The sequence below is a fragment of the Tasmannia lanceolata genome, unplaced genomic scaffold, assembly GCF_043159265.1.
Source record: "Tasmannia lanceolata isolate RefF3 unplaced genomic scaffold, GAP_Taslan_0.1 ptg000018l, whole genome shotgun sequence".
In the NCBI taxonomy this organism is placed as follows: domain Eukaryota; kingdom Viridiplantae; phylum Streptophyta; class Magnoliopsida; order Canellales; family Winteraceae; genus Tasmannia; species Tasmannia lanceolata.
In genome coordinates this window covers 26,172,633-26,191,211 of record NW_027518695.1, presented here as the reverse complement: position 1 = coordinate 26,191,211, position 18,579 = coordinate 26,172,633, and the positions used below count along the sequence as shown (strand labels likewise).

The window sequence follows — 18,579 nt, the reverse complement described above, 5'->3', positions numbered from 1 at the left end:
ATCGTAGGGTTGGGATGATCATGTGGAGCTGATTTTTTGTGCACACCCTATCTAGATTAGGGCCTATCAAATGAATGCTTTGGATCATCCAAACAATGTGGCTCCCCCCTATGTTTGTGAGCTCTGCTCAGATGAGCTTATCAGAGCAGCTGCTCACAAACCATTTCCTAATATGAGGATATATATATATATATATATATATATATATATATATGAATCTTACGATTTGCGATGCAATTTGCTATACGATACGATTCGACCCATATTACGATTCGATTCCGGTTTTTGAAACACCATCTTAGTCAACTGTCAGGCAGACACTGGGATACTGTCAGGTAGACATGGTATGATACTGTCACTGGCTCAATAAAATTCACTAATTGCTGAAGCCTTTAAATGTTCTGTATAAACAAATGCGTCATCAAATATCTGATACAGTTTTTTGCTGAGGTCTATGTTTCTGTATACTATGGTTTCATTTTGGCACCCTTGTTTTGATGCAATTTATGATGAAAAGGTGAGAGCCTCTGGTTATTGCCTTATTGGAAAGAAACAAAACAACATGCTATCCGGTTTTCATGCCCTTTTGGATAGCTTATGCTTGGATAGATCATATTACCTGCAGAATTTGATCAACTAATTTGAAGAATTCATTCCTTGAATTCCTTCTTATTTACATATTTCACCTTTTGCTCTCGTTCTTGTTCTTTCGATTCTTATCTTTCCCCGTCCCTTAGATCTTAATTCTACATCCTTTTCTCCAATTAGAAAAATAAAATAAAAAGGTTACATCCAAGATTACATCCTCTTCCTATAGAAATTTGGCGTAATTTTTCTGCCTCATCTGTTTTATTATTTCCTGATTTGGGAGAGGAAATTCTTGTAGTGGAATTTTATCCATATAACATTGTAATTATTCTATGCTAATGTGATATATATTTCCCCACAGATTGGGGTGATGGTGATGGTTCACGGAGATGACAAAGGCTTGGTGCTACCACCTAAAGTATCATCTGTCCAAGTTATTGTGGTTCCTGTGCCTTACAAGGATGCTGATACGCAAGCCATCTTTGATGCTTGCTCTGCAACTGTCAAGACATTGAGTGAAGCCGGTTTCCGTGTTGAGGAGGATTTAAGAGACAACTACTCGCCTGGTTGGAAGTATTCCCATTGGGAAATGAAAGGCGTTCCATTACGGATTGAAATTGGACCAAAAGACTTGGCTAATAAGCAGGTAAGCAGCACCTTATAGTTTTCAATTACATCAAGGTTTTAAATGTCGATTTCGGTGTCAGTTTCGGTGCAAATTTCAGCCGAAATCATGTAAAATTTTGACAAAATTTTTGTTTTTTTTTTTTAAATTTCCACCGCAATGTTAATTTCAGTTGAAATCTTTAACATTTCGCCATTTCGGTAGAAATTTTGTAAATAATGATGAAAAATGAAATTTCGGATTTCGGAAAATTTCAAGGAATTCATGTAAAATTCCGATTCAATGTAATCCAAACTGAAACCGAAATATTTCGGCTGAAATTTTGGATTTCGGCCGAAATTTAGAACTATGGATTATGTATGTCACTGATGGAATTGTTCTTTTCTATTGGCATGGATTCATGCGTCTGGAACTCACTATATCTTTTATTTGTTTATACTTATCTGGTTCATTACATGGTTAGTATTACACTATATTTACCCTTGAATTTAATGCCTCAAAGAGATTTTCCACTACTGAATCAAGGAATTTTCTCTTATTGACCCGGATGGAGTTTACAAATTACAAAAGTGGCCTTGGATATTATAGTTTTGGACTGTAATAGGTATTTGTGCAAGGACAATTTTGAATTGTACTATGGGGAAAAGAGTTCCATTCTCACAGCTAATTTTTTTGAATGGGATTCACACAATCAAATTTACAGGGTTATATTTATATCTCAAATTATATTCCATGTATATTCCCATGCTCCCTATAATTACAATGCAGGCCCGAAGGATCCCTTAAATGCCGTCGTCTATGCCCTGGAAGCACAAAGTAAGGCTATTTTTGTCATGTGAAAATAACATATTTTTTGTCTTTGGGTCGAAATAATGCATTGGGATTTTATAAACGATGATGTGGGAAAACTCGAAGAGGATGAACCAAGAAACTTAGGAGGTCATATGAATCTCAGGTCTGAAAATAAAGAATTGATTTTTCAGAAAAATGATATGAAAGAAAGAAATTGGGTTGGAGTTACCAGAAAAGATTAAGAATAAAAACATAATGTGAAGAACAGATTTCAGGGTGACGAAATAGAGAGAGAGATGGAATTCAGATCAGGAATTAGTGTAGGAATTAATTCTTGAAACTATAATTCAGAGTCAAGGAGTAAAAACATAGAATCAATAAATGATAATTGGAGACAAACAATTGGATTAAATTCAGTAAGTGGATACATTACTCGCTTAGTTTCCATGTTTGGGTGAAACTGTTGTTCTGGGATCAGGGTTGAGATTTTATCTAAGGTCTTGGTTGTAGACCTCATCTTGTCATTTGTAAATCTTTGCATATAGTGGAAGCTCTTGGATTGCTTTTGCCTGTGAGCTTAGTCAAAACGTAACAAGCCACATAAATCTCATGGTCTTGATTGACATTCTTTTTTTAATTTCTTTGTTTGGCATTTCTACTAAACCCTGGATCTACTTTTTCTCAATGCACACTAATTTCCTGAAGGGCATGGTTGAATATACATTTAACACATTTTATTTGACAGCTTTTTTTACTGTGCACCTGCAAACTATAATATATTGCAAGAGGGAAAGTTTCTTTCTTTCTTTTTTTACAATATTTCCTAGCCACGAGCTTGCACAATGAATTCGTTTTGAAATAATTTTCATGCTTTGCAATAAAAAATATCATGTAGAAAATACATTCCTTTGCATCCAATCAGATTCTAAGTAAATAATGCTGGACAATGTGGTCTATATAGGGCTCTGTTTGGATGCCACATGCAAGGGATCCTCAAGCAATCCCTATGCAAAAAATGCACTTTTTGGATTACATGGTGTTGTTTGTTTGCCAAAGTAGCACCCTTAGAGATTGCCAAACAAGAAACATGTGTACCAATTGCATGTCTGGTGACATGGCATCACTAGCACTTACATATGAAATATCCCAAAAAATAAGAGATCTCTCTCTCTCTCTCTCTCTCTCTCTCTCTCTCTCTCTCTCTCTCTCTCTCTCTCTCTCTCTCTCTCTCTCTCTCTCACACACACACACACACACACACACTCCATCTCCCTCTCCCTCTCCCTCTTCCTCTCCCTCTCCTGTTAACTTGCGTCCAAACAGAATAAAACACATGGCTCTACCAGGGTTTTCATGCATCCAAAATCCTGCCCCCCTCCTCAGACTTTACTTCCCTAAAGAATGCATAAGCATCCAAACAGAGCCTAGAGGTGAGGATAGGTTCTTATTTGTGTAGGATGGCATTATGATACACTATTATGGAGACCAAGCTGAAATTTTTATGATGGGTAGAAAATGGTTCCATTCCAGACACGCTCCTGGGTGTGTTCTAAATCTTTTCTACACTTTTTGATGTGTTCTGTTGGCATGTTTTGTATGCTTTTTGGATTGCTTTCTAGCAAATATTTGTATTTAGAAAAGTAAATAGTACATACTTTGCTACACCTTTGTGTACTAGCAAAAAACGGTGCATGCTTTGGAAAAAATTTTGGGTGCATATTGACTATGACTCTTTATAAATTTCAAGTACTTACTTACTTACCCAAATAACGAAAGGACAAAATCACCCAAATAACTGAACACCCTCCAAGGAGTCAAAATTCTGTGATTCAACTAGAGGCACAACCTTTTTGCCCAAATAATCAGCTATATATTTTCTGTCGATGGTGCATGGGCATGAAAGGGAGAAAATGTAGTCCATAGGAGACTTATACATAAACATGTCACAAACTGTTACCTTGCGATTAGGGAGGGAACCCTCCAACCCTTTTGGATGATTGCAAATGAGTCACTCTAATTCAAAGAAGCACGGATTAGGCTGAGAAAGTTGATGAAAGCTGCAGTGAAGATCTTAACTTGTGCAACATAGAAATAATTTTTCCCATGAGTGCGAACTTATTTGAGAATGGCTAACCTCCCAATACTTTATTCTAGCCTTTTTTCAAGTTCTATCTTAAATTTCTATCGTTTGCATAGACTTCCATAAACTTCCATGATTTTTACTAGATTTTCATTCACTTCCATAAACTACCACTTATATGGGTACCGAAGTCCAAACCAAAACCGGTGTTTAAACTTTGAATCCTTGCACAAGTATATGAATTCTCTATGATGTACTTTTGGCATGCTATAAGATGTAATTATATTAGGTGACTACTGTATTTGATAATTCTATTAGCTACCTTCCATTAAAATTGTATAACTCGAAAATGGATAAGCAATATATCTAAGAAAATTGATTATCTGCACTCCTTTTTTCAAAAATGGTACCCTTCCTTTTATTTACACTTTTTAGTGAGCTGTTATAAGCTGTTAAAATTCCCAAAAGCTATAATCAACCAATCATAATAGTATTTTTCAAAAATGTGTATGAGACGACGCTAAAATTAGATAAATCTCTGTTTCTGAAACCCTAGAATCATCTTCTTTTGATGCCTCGACCAGCAGATTCAGAGAAATTCTGATCTCTTTTGATTACATAGATATATCTTTCAAAAAAAAAAAAGAATAGCATTTAATAAAGCGAGAAGTGACACTATAAGCGAGTGTGAGTATCTCTCTCTCTCTCTCTCTCTCTCTCTCTCTCTCTCTCTCTCTCTCTCTCTCTCTCTATATATATATATATATATATATATATATATATATATGAGGAAAAGGATTGTGAGCTTGAGCGTTGGAACCTTATGATGAGCTTGAGCTCTCAAACCAATGAGGCCCACATTGTTAGGATGATCCAAAGCATGCACTAGAAAGGGCCTTACATAGATAGGGTGTGTACAAAAAATCAGCTCCATAGGATCATCCTAACCCATCCATTTGTGGAGGTCAAAATGGACAGACCACAAATCTGCCCATTTTTGCCCTCCACTTTTGGAGGGGTTAGGATGATTCAATGGAGCTGATTTTTGGTACACACCCTATCTATGATAGAGCCTTGCAAATGAATGGTTTGGATCCTCACAGAAATTGTGGGACCCATGTGAATGGTGCACTCAAGCGCACCATTTGGTTCCAACGCTCAAGCGCACGAACATATTCCTCTATATATATATATGAGGAAAAGGATTGTATGCTCGAGCGTACCAAGCTTATGGTACGCTCGAGTGCCCAATCACATGGGTCCCACATTTTTTGTGGTGATCCAAAGCATTCATTTGCAAGGCCCTATCATAGATAGGGTGTGTACCAAAAATCAGCTCCATTGAATCATCTTAACCCCTCCAAAAGTGGAGGGAAAAAATGGGCAGATTTGTGGTCTGTCCATTTTGCCCTCCACAAATGGATGGGGGTTAGGATGATCCTATGGAGCTGATTTTTGGTACACACCCCATCTATGTAAGGGCCTTTCAAATGAATGCTTTGGATCATCCTAACAACTTGGGCCCACATGTGATTGGGCACTCGAGCGTACCATAAGCTTGGTACGCTTGAGCGTACAATCCTTTTCCTCTATATTATATATATATATATATATATATATATATATATATATATATATATAGCAGGATGGGCGTTTCATTGTTCACGCCCACGTGGACAGCTCCCCCATCCTGCTTGATGTCTACGTGGCACCCTAGACGGAAAAAAAACAATATTTTACAATTCTGAAAACTAAAATATAGGATCATTTCCTATATTCTCTCTCCTATAATAAGGAATAAAAAAAGGCTTAGGATTGTTTCCTACTCTCTCTCTCTCTCTCTCTCTCTCTCTCTCTCTCTCTCTCTCTCTCTCTCTCTCTCTCTCTCTCTCTCTCTCTCCTATGAACACCTTAAACGGAAAAAAAACTAAGATTTAGGATTCTTTCTTATATTATCTCTCTCCTATAACGCTTAGGATTGTTTCCTATTATTGTAAAAGATCTTCTAGCTATTCGATTTAGTGTTTTGGCAACAACCCTCTCTCTCCTTTAACTTATCAGAATCCTAGAATTTCTCTTTCAATCGACACAAAGGTTTCTTCTCTTCTTTCAGCAACTTAACAAAACCCAATTCCTTTGCTACTACTGTAAATGATCTTCTACATATTCGACCTGATGTCTTGGCAACAGCCCCCTGTTTTTGGATTCCTTTCTAAACTTTCATGCCTATAAAAGACACCCATAACTTTCATATCCCTATTCGTTGCTCTCTCTCTCTGTATATTCTTTGGCCTTACAGGTATGACCTCTCCAACTTTTCCACTATATTTTTTCATGTAATTTCTGAAATTGGATTATAGGTTGTTTCTTCTGGTGCATATTATGTTTTCATTAGGGGCACAACTGCATGTTAAGAGTTGCAAGTAGACGAGTCAATCTGGGTACTTTTTTTATATACATCGTCTTTTTCTTAAGGCAGATTCTTCAATTGTCTCTGCACATGTTTAAACCATCTAATCTAAATGCAATTTTCAGTCAAAAAATCACACTGATGCGTATAATTAGGCATCCGATCCTGCGTGGCACCCTCCCTTGAAAAACGCAAAAAACATATCAGTTTGTGTCACGAATAAATAAAAAATAAAAAAAATCAGATGGATGCTATTATAAATTGAAGGTCCCTCTAAATAAACAACTCCATGCTTTATGGAACTTGCCTTATATCTTTTGATTAAGGAACAAAATTCACTTTCTGTTAATTTCTCTGGTGTCAATTTGTGGAATGATTGTGAAGGTTACATTGATAGAATATGAAGAAGTTTTGTAGCCTGTCTATCATGACTTGGCGATATGCCCATTGGGAATGATTGTCTACCTTTAATATCTGTCTATGTTTTTGCAGAATGCTATCCTTTACCAATGAAATGCTACTATAGCTTCACTTTTGTATATCTTACATTTATACAACAGATATAAATGCAATTTTCAGTCAAAAAATCACACTGATGCGTATAATTAGGCATCCGATCCTGCGTGGCACCCTCCCTTGAAAAAAGCAAAAAACATATCAGTGTCACGAATAAAAAAATTTAAAAAAAAAATCAGAGGGATGCTATTATAAATTGAAGGTCCCTCTAAATAAACAACTCCACGCTTTATGTGACTTGCCTTATATCTTTTGATTAAGGAACAAAATTCAGTTTCTGTTATTTTCTCTGGTGTCAATTTGTGGAATGATTATGAGGGTTACATTGATAGAATATGAAGAAGTTTTGTAGCCTGTCTATCATGACTTGGCGATATGCCCATTGGGAATGATTGTCTACCTTTAATATCTGTCTATGTTTTTGCAGAATGCTATCATTTACCAATGAAATGCTACTATAGCTTCACTTTTGTATATCTTACAGGTTCTTTACTACAGATATATGTTATTACATACTTTTATTCTCTTTTTCCACTTCCCATTCTTATGAATATATTTTTTTTAAACAGTTTGAAAGTGTTTTTCATTTTTTTTGTTTTAAGCATTTACCATAGCCATAAGAAGTTATTTAGTTACTAAATTAAAGGCTTTAAGTGACATTCAATCATAATTTTTTCCCTCCCCCGTGCATCGCACAGGGTGCCCCACTAGTGTGTGTGTGTGTGTGTGTGTGTGTGTGTGTGTGTGTGTGTAGAGAGAGAGAGAGAGAGAGAGAGGAAAGTGTCTCTAGTCTGCCGACTAGAGATCATTCTCTAGTCCACCGACCAAAAACAACGGGTCCCGCAATTTTTTTTGGTGATCTAAAGCATTCATTTGATAGTCCCCATCATGGATAGGGTGTCCACAAAAAATCAGCTTCATAGGATCATCCTAACCCTTCGATTTGTGGAGCTAAAAAATGGACAAATTTGTGGCGATTTATAGCCGTCCATTTTAAGCTCCACAAATCGTAGGGTTGGGATGATTCTATGTTGCTGAGTTTTTGTGGACACCCTCTTTATGCCAGGGCCCATCAAATGAATGCTTTGCATCACCCAAATAAGGTGGGACCCATGTGTTTTTGGTCGGCGGACTAGAGAATGATCTCTAGTCGGCAGACTAGAGACACTTTCCTCATGTATAACCACTTTCCTTCTCATTGTTGTGAAAATTGAATAAGGTTATAAGTGGTAAATGATACAGATATGGTTTTAAATTTCACGTTTCGGCCGAAATATTTCAGTTTCGGCCGCGACCGAAACGAAATTTACATGAAGTCGTTTCTTTACAAGATTTCGGAAATTTCGGTTGAAAATTCGTTTTTAGCCTTTTTTACAAAATTTCCACCGAAATTTTAAAAAAGTCCACCGAAACTTATGAAATATTCACCGAAATAGACAATTTTCGCTGAAATCGCCGAAATTTACACCAAAATTTTACACATTTCGGTCGAAATTAAAAAAAAAAAACGAAATCATACTTATTTTTTTACATGATTTCGGCCCGACACCGACATCGAAATTTATAACCTTGGGTACAAATCGAATAGGACTATGATTTTTGTATAACTCTCAGCTATCAAGTAAGTTCTATAATTTTCTTGGATGTATGTCATTATATTCTCTGTTTATCGTGTCTTCTTAGATGCCCTAACAACTACACTAGAAGAGTGTGTAATACCGAATTTTATTTACAGGTGCGGGTTGTTCGTCGTGACAATTCAGCCAAAGTCGACATTCCTATGAGCAATTTGGTTGAGCAGGTTAAAGATATATTGTCTAATATCCAAGTAAGCATGTTTGATGCAGCAAAGCAAAAAAGAGATGCTTGCATTGAGGTCGTAAAAACGTGGGATGAATTTATTGTGGCTCTTAATGGGAAGAAAATGATCTTAGCTCCTTGGTGTGATGAAGAGGTATTGGATTTGTTTTTATGATTCATAATTTGTTTGGCATTTGCATTGTGGGAGACACTTATATCATGTGTTTACATGTTCATGCTTTTAGTTGCCATTTATATTATTTATGTAGGTTATATTATTTATTTAGTATTAAATTAATTACCTAATTTGTCTCAGATTGTTTTGCTTCCATGGGTTATTAAGAATGTCTTACCACTTTCTTAGAGAAATAACTTAATTTGTTGCAGGTATAATTAAATGGAGTAGTTTTATACCTAATATACTCTGGTTTTAGTTCTGATGTTTTTAGTAATTGACACATTTCAGTGGAACTTACTCCACTCAGATTTTGTTATATTTGCTGCATATTTAACACCCGGGATATGATAGCTTGTCTTCGTATTATGCCATGTTAAAGTCTGCGTCATTTTTTTTTCACCTTTCATTACAACTTTGCTTTCATGAATTTTTTGTAGTACCCTACAAAATAAGCTTTGAAATTCCTTGAGATCTATGCAACTGCAACCAATGTTTGAAATTTCAGCTTCAGTGGAAATTTCAGTGTAAATCTTAAAATTTCGGTTTTGGTATATTGTTAAAAGTATAAAAGATATATAACGCTCCAACAGCTTAAGCTTTTCGAGAAGTTGGTAAGTTAACATGGTATCAGAGCCAAAGGTCTCAAGTTCAAACCTCCCAGATAGCAAAAATCCACATGCGATAGTCGGCGCAAAGTGGGACTACATGTGCCACGTGTTTGCCAAGTGGGCCACACGTGCGGGGGAGTGTTAAAAGTATAAAAGATAAATAACACCTTTCTCCAACAGCTTAAGCTTTTGGAGAAGTTGGTAAGTTAACATATACATTTCGGATTTCGGCTGAAATTTAAAACCGTGACTACAACATGGACACAAGATGTAACGCCCATATCCAGCATGTTCTTTAATCTATTTTATTTTATATTACATAAGTTATTACTGCAATCGGCATTATGTATGTGGCAATTCTTGAATTTTTCCATAGGGATGTTACTAAATCCTAAAAAATTAAGGATGATCTGATCCTTATTTTGGCACTTGTCCTATTGTGTGCGCTTTTGGACACTTATCAATACAACGATGGATTGTTATTGGTTTTCAATCACAGGTCCATCCTTTTAGCAATTTTCTTCATTCTGTTTTTTGCAATTTTTCACTGAATTTTTCGAAGAGGATGTTACTATCCTAGATAAACATGGATGGTCTGATCCCTACATTGACACGTCTATCACTTGCATTGGGGATCCTTGTCAATATGAGGATGGATTGCCCCTGGTTTTTCACGACATTTCCGTCCTTTTTGCAATTTTTTCATTATCCTCTATATTTTCAATATAGTTTTTAAGATTTAATAGGTTGAAGATTCTTGTTTTGCATTGCAGAATCTACTTTATTTCAATTGTTTATATTTGATCATCACCAGTCACAAGGTTTTATGTTTATGTGCTCACTAGGAAGTTGAAAAGGATGTGAAATCTCGAACTAAAGGTGAAATGGGAGCAGCGAAGACATTATGTACCCCGTTTGATCAGCCAGAACTTCCAGGAGGTACCATTCCATTCTGTAAAACTTGAAAAAATGCTCTAAGAATTTGTGTTGTGATCCATATTCATGTGCAGTAGTTTTAAATTTAAGACTATTTGAACATTTTAATTTATTTTTTCTGCTAAAATAGTTAAAATGTTTTTGTTCTGAGCCATTGTCATTGTAAAAAACAATTTGGACAACCAAAATAATTTAGTACTTTCACATGATTGACATATCCAGCAATTCTAAGAGTAACCTGTGTTATGCTCCCCTGATTATATGACAACTATGCGAGAAATAGAGCAATGAACCCATTATAGATAACATAATACATTCGACATGGGCTAATAAACTATATATGATTATCACAGTTGGTAATGCTCGCTCAGTTCCAGGGGCAGAGATACATGTAGCATAAGGGGGGCAGCTGCCCCTGTTGAGTTGGGCCAAACTCCTTAATAGGCCCAACTCAATTGGGCGCAGCCCCGTTAAAATTTGAAGCCTGCCCCCCTTATGTATAAATCCTGTCTCCGCCAGTCAGTTCCCCTCTTAAGTTGTAAACTTGTAATGCCTACTTATATATGGTGTGCTTGGTTTCTTTCTCCTCTCATTTTCTGTCCTAATCAGGTTTACTGGTAGGATCTCATTTGTTTTTCTATGATGACTCTCTCTCGGATTGTCAACATCATTATCATTTTTAAAACAGAGTGGTTTAAAATACTCAATGCCAAATGTTTCTCCCTGCAATGTGCATTATTTTTAAATGTATCTTTTCTAAGTAATCAAGTGAAAATTTTATTTATTTGTAACAAGGGAAGTTACAGATTAAGCATGGACTAATTGCGTAAAAGATTTCAAATTTTGCGTATGATACCTCCTCATTCAACTAGTGCACAATGATCCAGTTGACAGCCAGGTTTCTACCTTTACCATTGCACCTCCTAGGTTGAGCTAGTTGCTTGTCAAGATAGGGTTCCTAGTAGGTCTTCCTTGCCAGCATATTGGTGGCCCATCCAATGTAGCATTCAGACCCATTCTCACCCTTTATCCTGTGAGCTGTACATTGCCACTTTAATCGGATTTTGAAAGCCCCATTGAAATATGGTTCCCATTCCAGGTTATCTGGCACCAAATTTTGCCACTTTGCTCAGTTTTTTAAAGCCCCATTATAGTTCCCATTCTAGATGTCCGCCAAAATAATAGCTATTTGATGGGTGTGAAATATGCCCAACTGAGGACGAAAGGATATATGCCCCATCACTTGAACTTTCATGAATAGCTGCCAATGGGCTTCCCTTTGTTCCACTTTATGTTGTCATCATCAGCCTACAATATCTGCTAGCGAACTCCCATCTAGTAGCCTTACCCCAGTTTTCAAATCCATCACTTCAACTTTGATTGCAGGTGTGACCCGGCCAGAACACAAATGAAAATTGTTAGAAATGAGGCTAGGGTTAGCAAGAGGAAGAAGAAGAGGAATGGAGAGGGAGAGTCTCCACTAGGAAGCTCCTCATGTAAATGATGTATATATAGGCCCAAATAGGGCATCCAATGTACAATGACTATAATACCCTCTAATGTACACGTAATGCCTAAACTACCCTTACACTATTCAACACTCCCCCTCAAGCTGGAGTGTATATACTATGGAACTCCAGCTTGCTATAAAGAAAACTACAACAAACAACTAAAATAACAAAAAGTAATAATCTCAAACACATCCAGCTTGGTATAACACTCCTCAAGCTGGTGTGGAGAATACATAATGAAAGCATAATAAAAGATAACGGCGGCCACATGAGTATAGCAGCGAGATCAACGGCCACCAAAAAAGCAGCTCCCCCTGAAGTAGCACTACGGTGAGAGCGATCAAACAGGGCCTCTCCTTGAATGAGAGCACGGAGAACAAATCTGCATATCAACGAGCAATGGAGCGCCATTGCAGGAGCCAGCAACGGTCCAGCGAGCAAAATAGGCATACCATGGATGCGCACACGAGAAACGGCGAAGCACCACGAGCAGGAACACCAGCTAAGCAGCACTACGCCAATAGAAAATAACAAGAGATGGGGAAGCCATCGGAGACAAGGTCGACAGGGAAACTGTCGCCTGGAGATAAGAAGAAAAGAGGAAAAGATAACCAACCAATGATGGGGAAACCATCATTTGGAGATAAGATCGACGGCATGATCATTGTCGCCTGAAGAGAGCCAACCAACGATGGGGAAACCATCGCCCGGAAAGAGAGGTTAACAAGGAAACCGTCGCATGAAAAAAAGCCGACCAACGATGGGGAAACCATCGTCCAGAAAGAAGGTCGACAGCATGAACATCGTCACCTAAAAAGAGCCGACCAACGATGGAGAAACCATCACCCGAAAAGAAGGTCGACGGGGAAACCGTCGCCAGAAAAGAGAAGACCAACGATGTGGAAACCATCGCCCGGAAAGAAGGTCATCGCCTGAAAAAGAGCCGACCAACGATTGGGAAACCATCGCTCGGAAAGATGAGGCATAAAGCCAAGAACACAAAGAGATGAAACAACGAACAATGCAAAGACGAGACAACAAGATTGAATAGGGAGAACACCCAACAAGAACATAAAGGAAGCACCAACACTCCCCTAAGAAGACAACATTCCCTCAAGAAAACAATACTGAGACAACACTAACACTCCCTCTTAGGGCTGCAACTCGAGCCGGGTAAAACCCGACCCGCATCGACCCGACCCGACCCGACCCGAGTTACATAAGTTATAGTATGTATATTTTTTTCTATTGTTAGTTAAAAGTTAAAGGGATAATTACATTTACACCCCCTCTAGTTTCTGACACATCCACTTCCACCCCTATAGTTTAAAACGTGACAAATACACCCTTGTAGTTTCAATTTGTTTAAGGTAGGCCCCCTCAGCGGAAGGTTCGTCCATAGATTGAAGGGTTAGGATGATCCGATGGAGCTGATTTTTTGGGCACACCCTAACTATGTCAGGACCCATCAAATGAACGCTTTGGATCATCCAAACAATGTGGGCCCACATTATTTGGATGATTTTTTGGTAGTGTTTGGATTTGGGTAGGGGCCCACATTATTTGGATGATCCAAAGCGTTCATTTGATGGGTCCTGACATAGATATGGTGTGCCCAAAAAATCAGCTCCATCGGATCATCCTAACCCTTCAATCTATGGACGAACCTTCAGCTGAGGGGGCAAACCTTAAACAAATTGAAACTACAGGGGTGTATTTGTCACGTTTTAAACTATAGGGGTGGAAGTGGATGTGTCAGAAACTAGAGGGGGTGTAAATGTAATTATCCCAAAGTTAAAAGTGAAAACCCACGCACCCACTGTTACTGTATGTGAGTGTAATTCTTGCTTCTATGAGGTGAGTTGATTCAAGTGTTTGATTCAGCATTGTTTGATTGTAATTACAACATTGTTTGATTACAGCATTGTTTGATTCAAGTGTGATGTGAGTGTAATTACATCATTGTTTGATTCAAGTGTAATGTGAGTGTAATTTCTGCTTCTATGAGTTGAGTTGCCTTGCCAAACAAGAATTTTCCTTAAAAATTTGCGTGTCAACGTGAAAAAACTCGAACCAACCCGAACCGACCCGAGATTTATCATGGGTAGGGCCGGGTTTGGGAATCGTGGGTTTTCCGAAAAAAAACCCTACCCGACCCGACCCGAGATATTTCTCGGGTAGGGTTGGGTTCTCCAAAACCCGACCCGCCCGACCCGAGTTGCAGCCCTACTCCCTCTCAAGAAAAGACAACAAAAGAAGAACTACATGATAACACTCCCCCTCAAGTTGAATGTCGAATACCTTCAACTTGCAACGAAACAAAGACAGGCAAGGCACCACACCTCGGACATTTCATCGAACACTTGGTGTGGGCCTTGAAGAACAATCCAAGGGCCATGAAAGCCAAGAAAGAGAAAGAAAACAAAGAGTAAATGATATGGGTGCTTCTGGAAAATATACGGTGTTTCATCTGAAGAGTAAATGATCATCGAATGTGCAGGAGTGATAGCCCCAATACTACTTTCGTAAGTCAGGGTATGCCCTGATTTGCCTTTATAGATGCTATGTAATGTTACTAGGGACCTCTTGTCCCCATTGTATCTTTCATGGTATCAATAAATATATGTCACCTTTCAAAAAAAAAAGGGAAAACAAAGAGATGACAACAAAACAAGAATAAGAGAACCACTAGAAACAATATAAGACAACATTCCCCTTGGCAACCACAAGGTGAGCAGTTTTTCCCTTCATATTATTCATTCTTCCCTCTATCTCTACCACCATCTTTCTCCTTTCTTGATCTTTATTTATTATCTATTCTTTTCTTTCTCTCGATCTTGGCTGTGAACAAAATCCACTTTCCCTCTCTCTGACGTGTTCTTCCCCCTCACTGACATTGCCTGCAGCGGATGATCAATGCACGAATCCCAACATGCCCTCTCAATTATTGATTTCATTCCCCTTTACTTTCCATAACCTATATTATTCCCATAATCTCATTTTGAGCCTTCCTCTTTCTTTTCTACATAACCAACCATTTTTCCCGTCCATTTTTTTACACTCAAATTTAATCCATTCAGTACCCTTGTCATCTGTACACCCTGTACTGATCCTTCACCACCCTTTTATTTCCGTACCCTTTTAGCATTGTTTGGGCCCTAGTTAAGTATTTTATGTCAGATCAAATTTTTAGGACAGATTTGACTGAAATCTGTGTTTTATTCATTAGATAGTTGTTTTCACTTTTAGGAATTATTTCGTGGAACATAATTTGGATGAATTTAGTTTCTTTGATGGTTGAACCCTTATGATTAGCATTTCTTTGAAAATCCTTGTTGTATCTGATTATTTTATGATCTGTTTATGCTGATTTAGGAATGCATGTTGCTGTCTTGTTGAGTTAAAACTTAAAACTCATATACTCAACTCAACTCAACTCAACAATGCCTTTGTCCCAAACTAGTTGGGGTCGGCTACAATGAATCCTTTAGAAAAATTTCATGAAGAAGGTGAAAGGAATCTACCCGGCTCTAATCCTGGCTCTAGTTGGGTTCTTCTATGTTGATCATTTTCTTCCATTCTATCCTATCCAAGGTCATGTTCTATGTTATGTTCCTAGCTATCAAGTCTTTCCTCACTATTTCTACCCAAGTTGTTTTCGGTCTGCCCCTACCTCTTTTTACTCTATCAATTTGGCACGAGTCGTCTCTTCTCACCGGAGCATCCAAAGGCCTACGTTGGATATGTCCAAACCATCTTAAGCAGTACTTTCTCATCTTCTCCTCAATTGGTGCCACCCCCACCTTTTTATGAATGTCTTCATTTTTAATTCTATCTAACCTTGTCTGGCCACACATCCATCTAAGCATTCGCATTTCCGCTACACTCATCTTATGCACATGCTGCTTCTTGGTAACCCAATATTCTGATCCATACAGCATGGCTGGCCTTACAGATATCTTGTAAAACTTTCCCTTCAACTTGGTAGGGATTTTGCGGTCGCACAGAACTCCTGAGGCAAGCTTTCACTTCAACCAACCTGCTCTTATTCCATGGTTAAGATCCTCTTCATTCTCTCCTTCCTTATGTAGAATTGAACCAAGATAACGAAAGATATCCCTCTTGGGTACCTCCTGTCCAGTCATATTTACTACAATCTCATCCCGCCTCCATACATTACTAAAGTTGCACGCCATTATTGTCTTAGTCCCGTCTTAGTCCCAGTCTAAAACCTTTGGATTCCAAAGTAGTTCTCAATAACTCTAACTTAGCATTTACTCTTGCTTCGGTTTCGTCGATTAATACAATGTCATCTGCAAATAACATACACCACGGCACCTCATCCTGGATACCCTACATAAGCTCATCCATAACTAGCATAAAAAGATAAGGGCTTAGAGCTGATCCTTGGTGCAGTCCTATTGTAATTGGAAGCTCACTAGACATGCCATCCGTGGTTCTCACACTAGTTACTGCTCCATCATACATATCCTTAATCACATCAACATATTTAGTATGCACTTTTTTCCTTTCAAGGACCCACCACATAACAATCCTGGGGACCCTATCATACGCTTTCTCCAAATCAATGAAAATCATATGAAAGTCCTTTTTATTTTCTCTGAATCTCTCCATTAACCGCCTAATCAAAAAGATAGCTTCCATAGTCGATCATCCGTGCATGAAGCCAAACTGATTCTCTGACACCTTAGTCTCTTTTCTTAGTCTATGCTCAATTACCCTCTCTCAAAGCTTCATGGTATGACTCATTAGCTTTATTCCCCAGTAATTGGTGAACCTCTGAATTTCCCTTTTATTCTTATAAATAGGTATTAATGTACTCTTCCTCCACTCATCAGGGGCATCTTCTTAGTCTTCAAAATATTGTTAAATAATCTCGTTAACCAAACCAAACCCACATCACCCAAGCATCTCTGAGTCTCAATAGGAATATCGTCAGGCCCCCTAGCCTTACCTAATTTCATATTTTCATAACTACTCTTATCTATGATGTTCGGATTCTACGAACAAACATCCGGTTTGTATCATCAAAAGCATCATCAAGTTCTCCAAATACAGGTTCTCCATTAAACAACTTATCGAAGTAACTTCTCCACATCTCTTTAACGTCGTTTGAGTTAAAAGTCATATATTGCTCCTAAATTTCCGTAAGTCATCAGCGAACCTATGGGTTTGCACCGCACTCCCTATAGCTACCCATCTATGGTTGAGAAGAAAGTAATCACTGCAAGTGTTTCACTCGAGCATGTTGAAGTGTCCGACATTGCGTGTTTTAGAAAAGAGGAGCTAGAATTGCATATTGCAGAAAAAGTGAAGCAAGTTAGCTTAAATCACATCAATAGAAAAATTCAAATATTCAAAACCTAATCAAATTCAGTATTCTTCATTAATTGTTGGTGACATTACTATTTACTAGCCTTTCAAGACATCCTTACATTTCTTGGATCAGTTGCTCTACTGAATTTCGATGCGCTTAGTTGTGCAAAATGACCAATAAAAAAAAGGGCGGCCCAGTGCACGAGGCTCCCGCCATTGCGGGATCTGGGGAGGGCTAGATGTACGCAACCTTACCCCTGCAAAATGACCAGTATGCTAGTTTATTAATAATTCATTCCTTTTTACATCCGGATTTTCAGTCGGTTTAGCCATTAACTCTAGGTTAGCGAGCCATTTTCAATTATATAATTAACTTATAGAATTCCAACTGCATATCATCGGACAATCTTCATTTAACATGCTTATCAATCGCAAGAAGAAAAAAATGACTTAAAACAGTTCTGTTTGGTTTTGGTCAAATTCATTCTACCACTTTTACGTACTTATGTACCATGCCATTGTTCTCAAGATCCTTACTCTTGTGGTTAACCTCCATGCAGGAACTGCTTGCTTTGCCTCGGGAAAGCCGGCAAAGAAATGGTCATATTGGGGTCGGAGCTATTGAGTTTCAGTTTGGTTCCCCTTAATCATTTGGTTATTCATCCACTAATATTCTTCTACGATTTGCTTTATTGAAGAAGTTTTGCTTGATTTTTCTGGTTAATGTTCATGGGATGCAGTCAATGCATCACATGAAGTGTTTAGATAGGACTATGCTAAAGCGCTGCCCTCTTTTAATCGTGTGGGTAACATAGATATTTAGTAAAAGAGTAAAATTTGGGCTATGTTATTTTAAAAAAAATTATATTTGCTGTGCAATATTTAAAAAACTGGATATTTAGTATGCAGGAATCTGAGGAAAATTGTTTTGATAGTAGAGCCATGTTTGGCAACCATGAAATTTTTTTCCCCATGGAATATTAGCTTACCCAGTGGTGGGAGAGGCGTAAGGAGGAGGGTGGGAGAGAGGGAGACTTGAGAAGGCATGACTGAGCAGAATGTGAGAAGTAGCTAAAAAAGAGGGGGAAAACAAATCCTATGTTGAATGGACTTGTTTTTTTCTTACCCTCACTCGTTTCCCCCTCTCCAGCCCTCACCATTGGGTAGGTTAATATTCCATGGAAAAAAAAATCATGGT

The 18,579-nt window shown here is 37.9% G+C and overlaps 1 protein-coding gene across 4 annotated transcripts in view; it reads left to right on the top strand.

Annotated features, from left to right (window-relative positions):
* The window catches only part of LOC143851406 (proline--tRNA ligase, cytoplasmic-like), a 37,510-nt gene extending 19,221 nt beyond the window's left edge, over window positions 1–18,289 (top strand). For all 4 annotated transcript variants that reach the window (XM_077360824.1, XM_077360825.1, XM_077360826.1 and 1 more), the window contains exons 10-13: window positions 950–1,234; window positions 8,747–8,965; window positions 10,443–10,536; window positions 17,942–18,289. In XM_077360824.1, coding sequence (XP_077216939.1) covers window positions 950–1,234; window positions 8,747–8,965; window positions 10,443–10,536; window positions 17,942–18,006 — 663 coding nt within the window. In that variant the 3' untranslated portion in view covers window positions 18,007–18,289. The remainder of the gene's footprint in view (window positions 1–949; window positions 1,235–8,746; window positions 8,966–10,442; window positions 10,537–17,941) is intronic.
* Window positions 18,290–18,579: the final 290 nt, after the last annotated feature.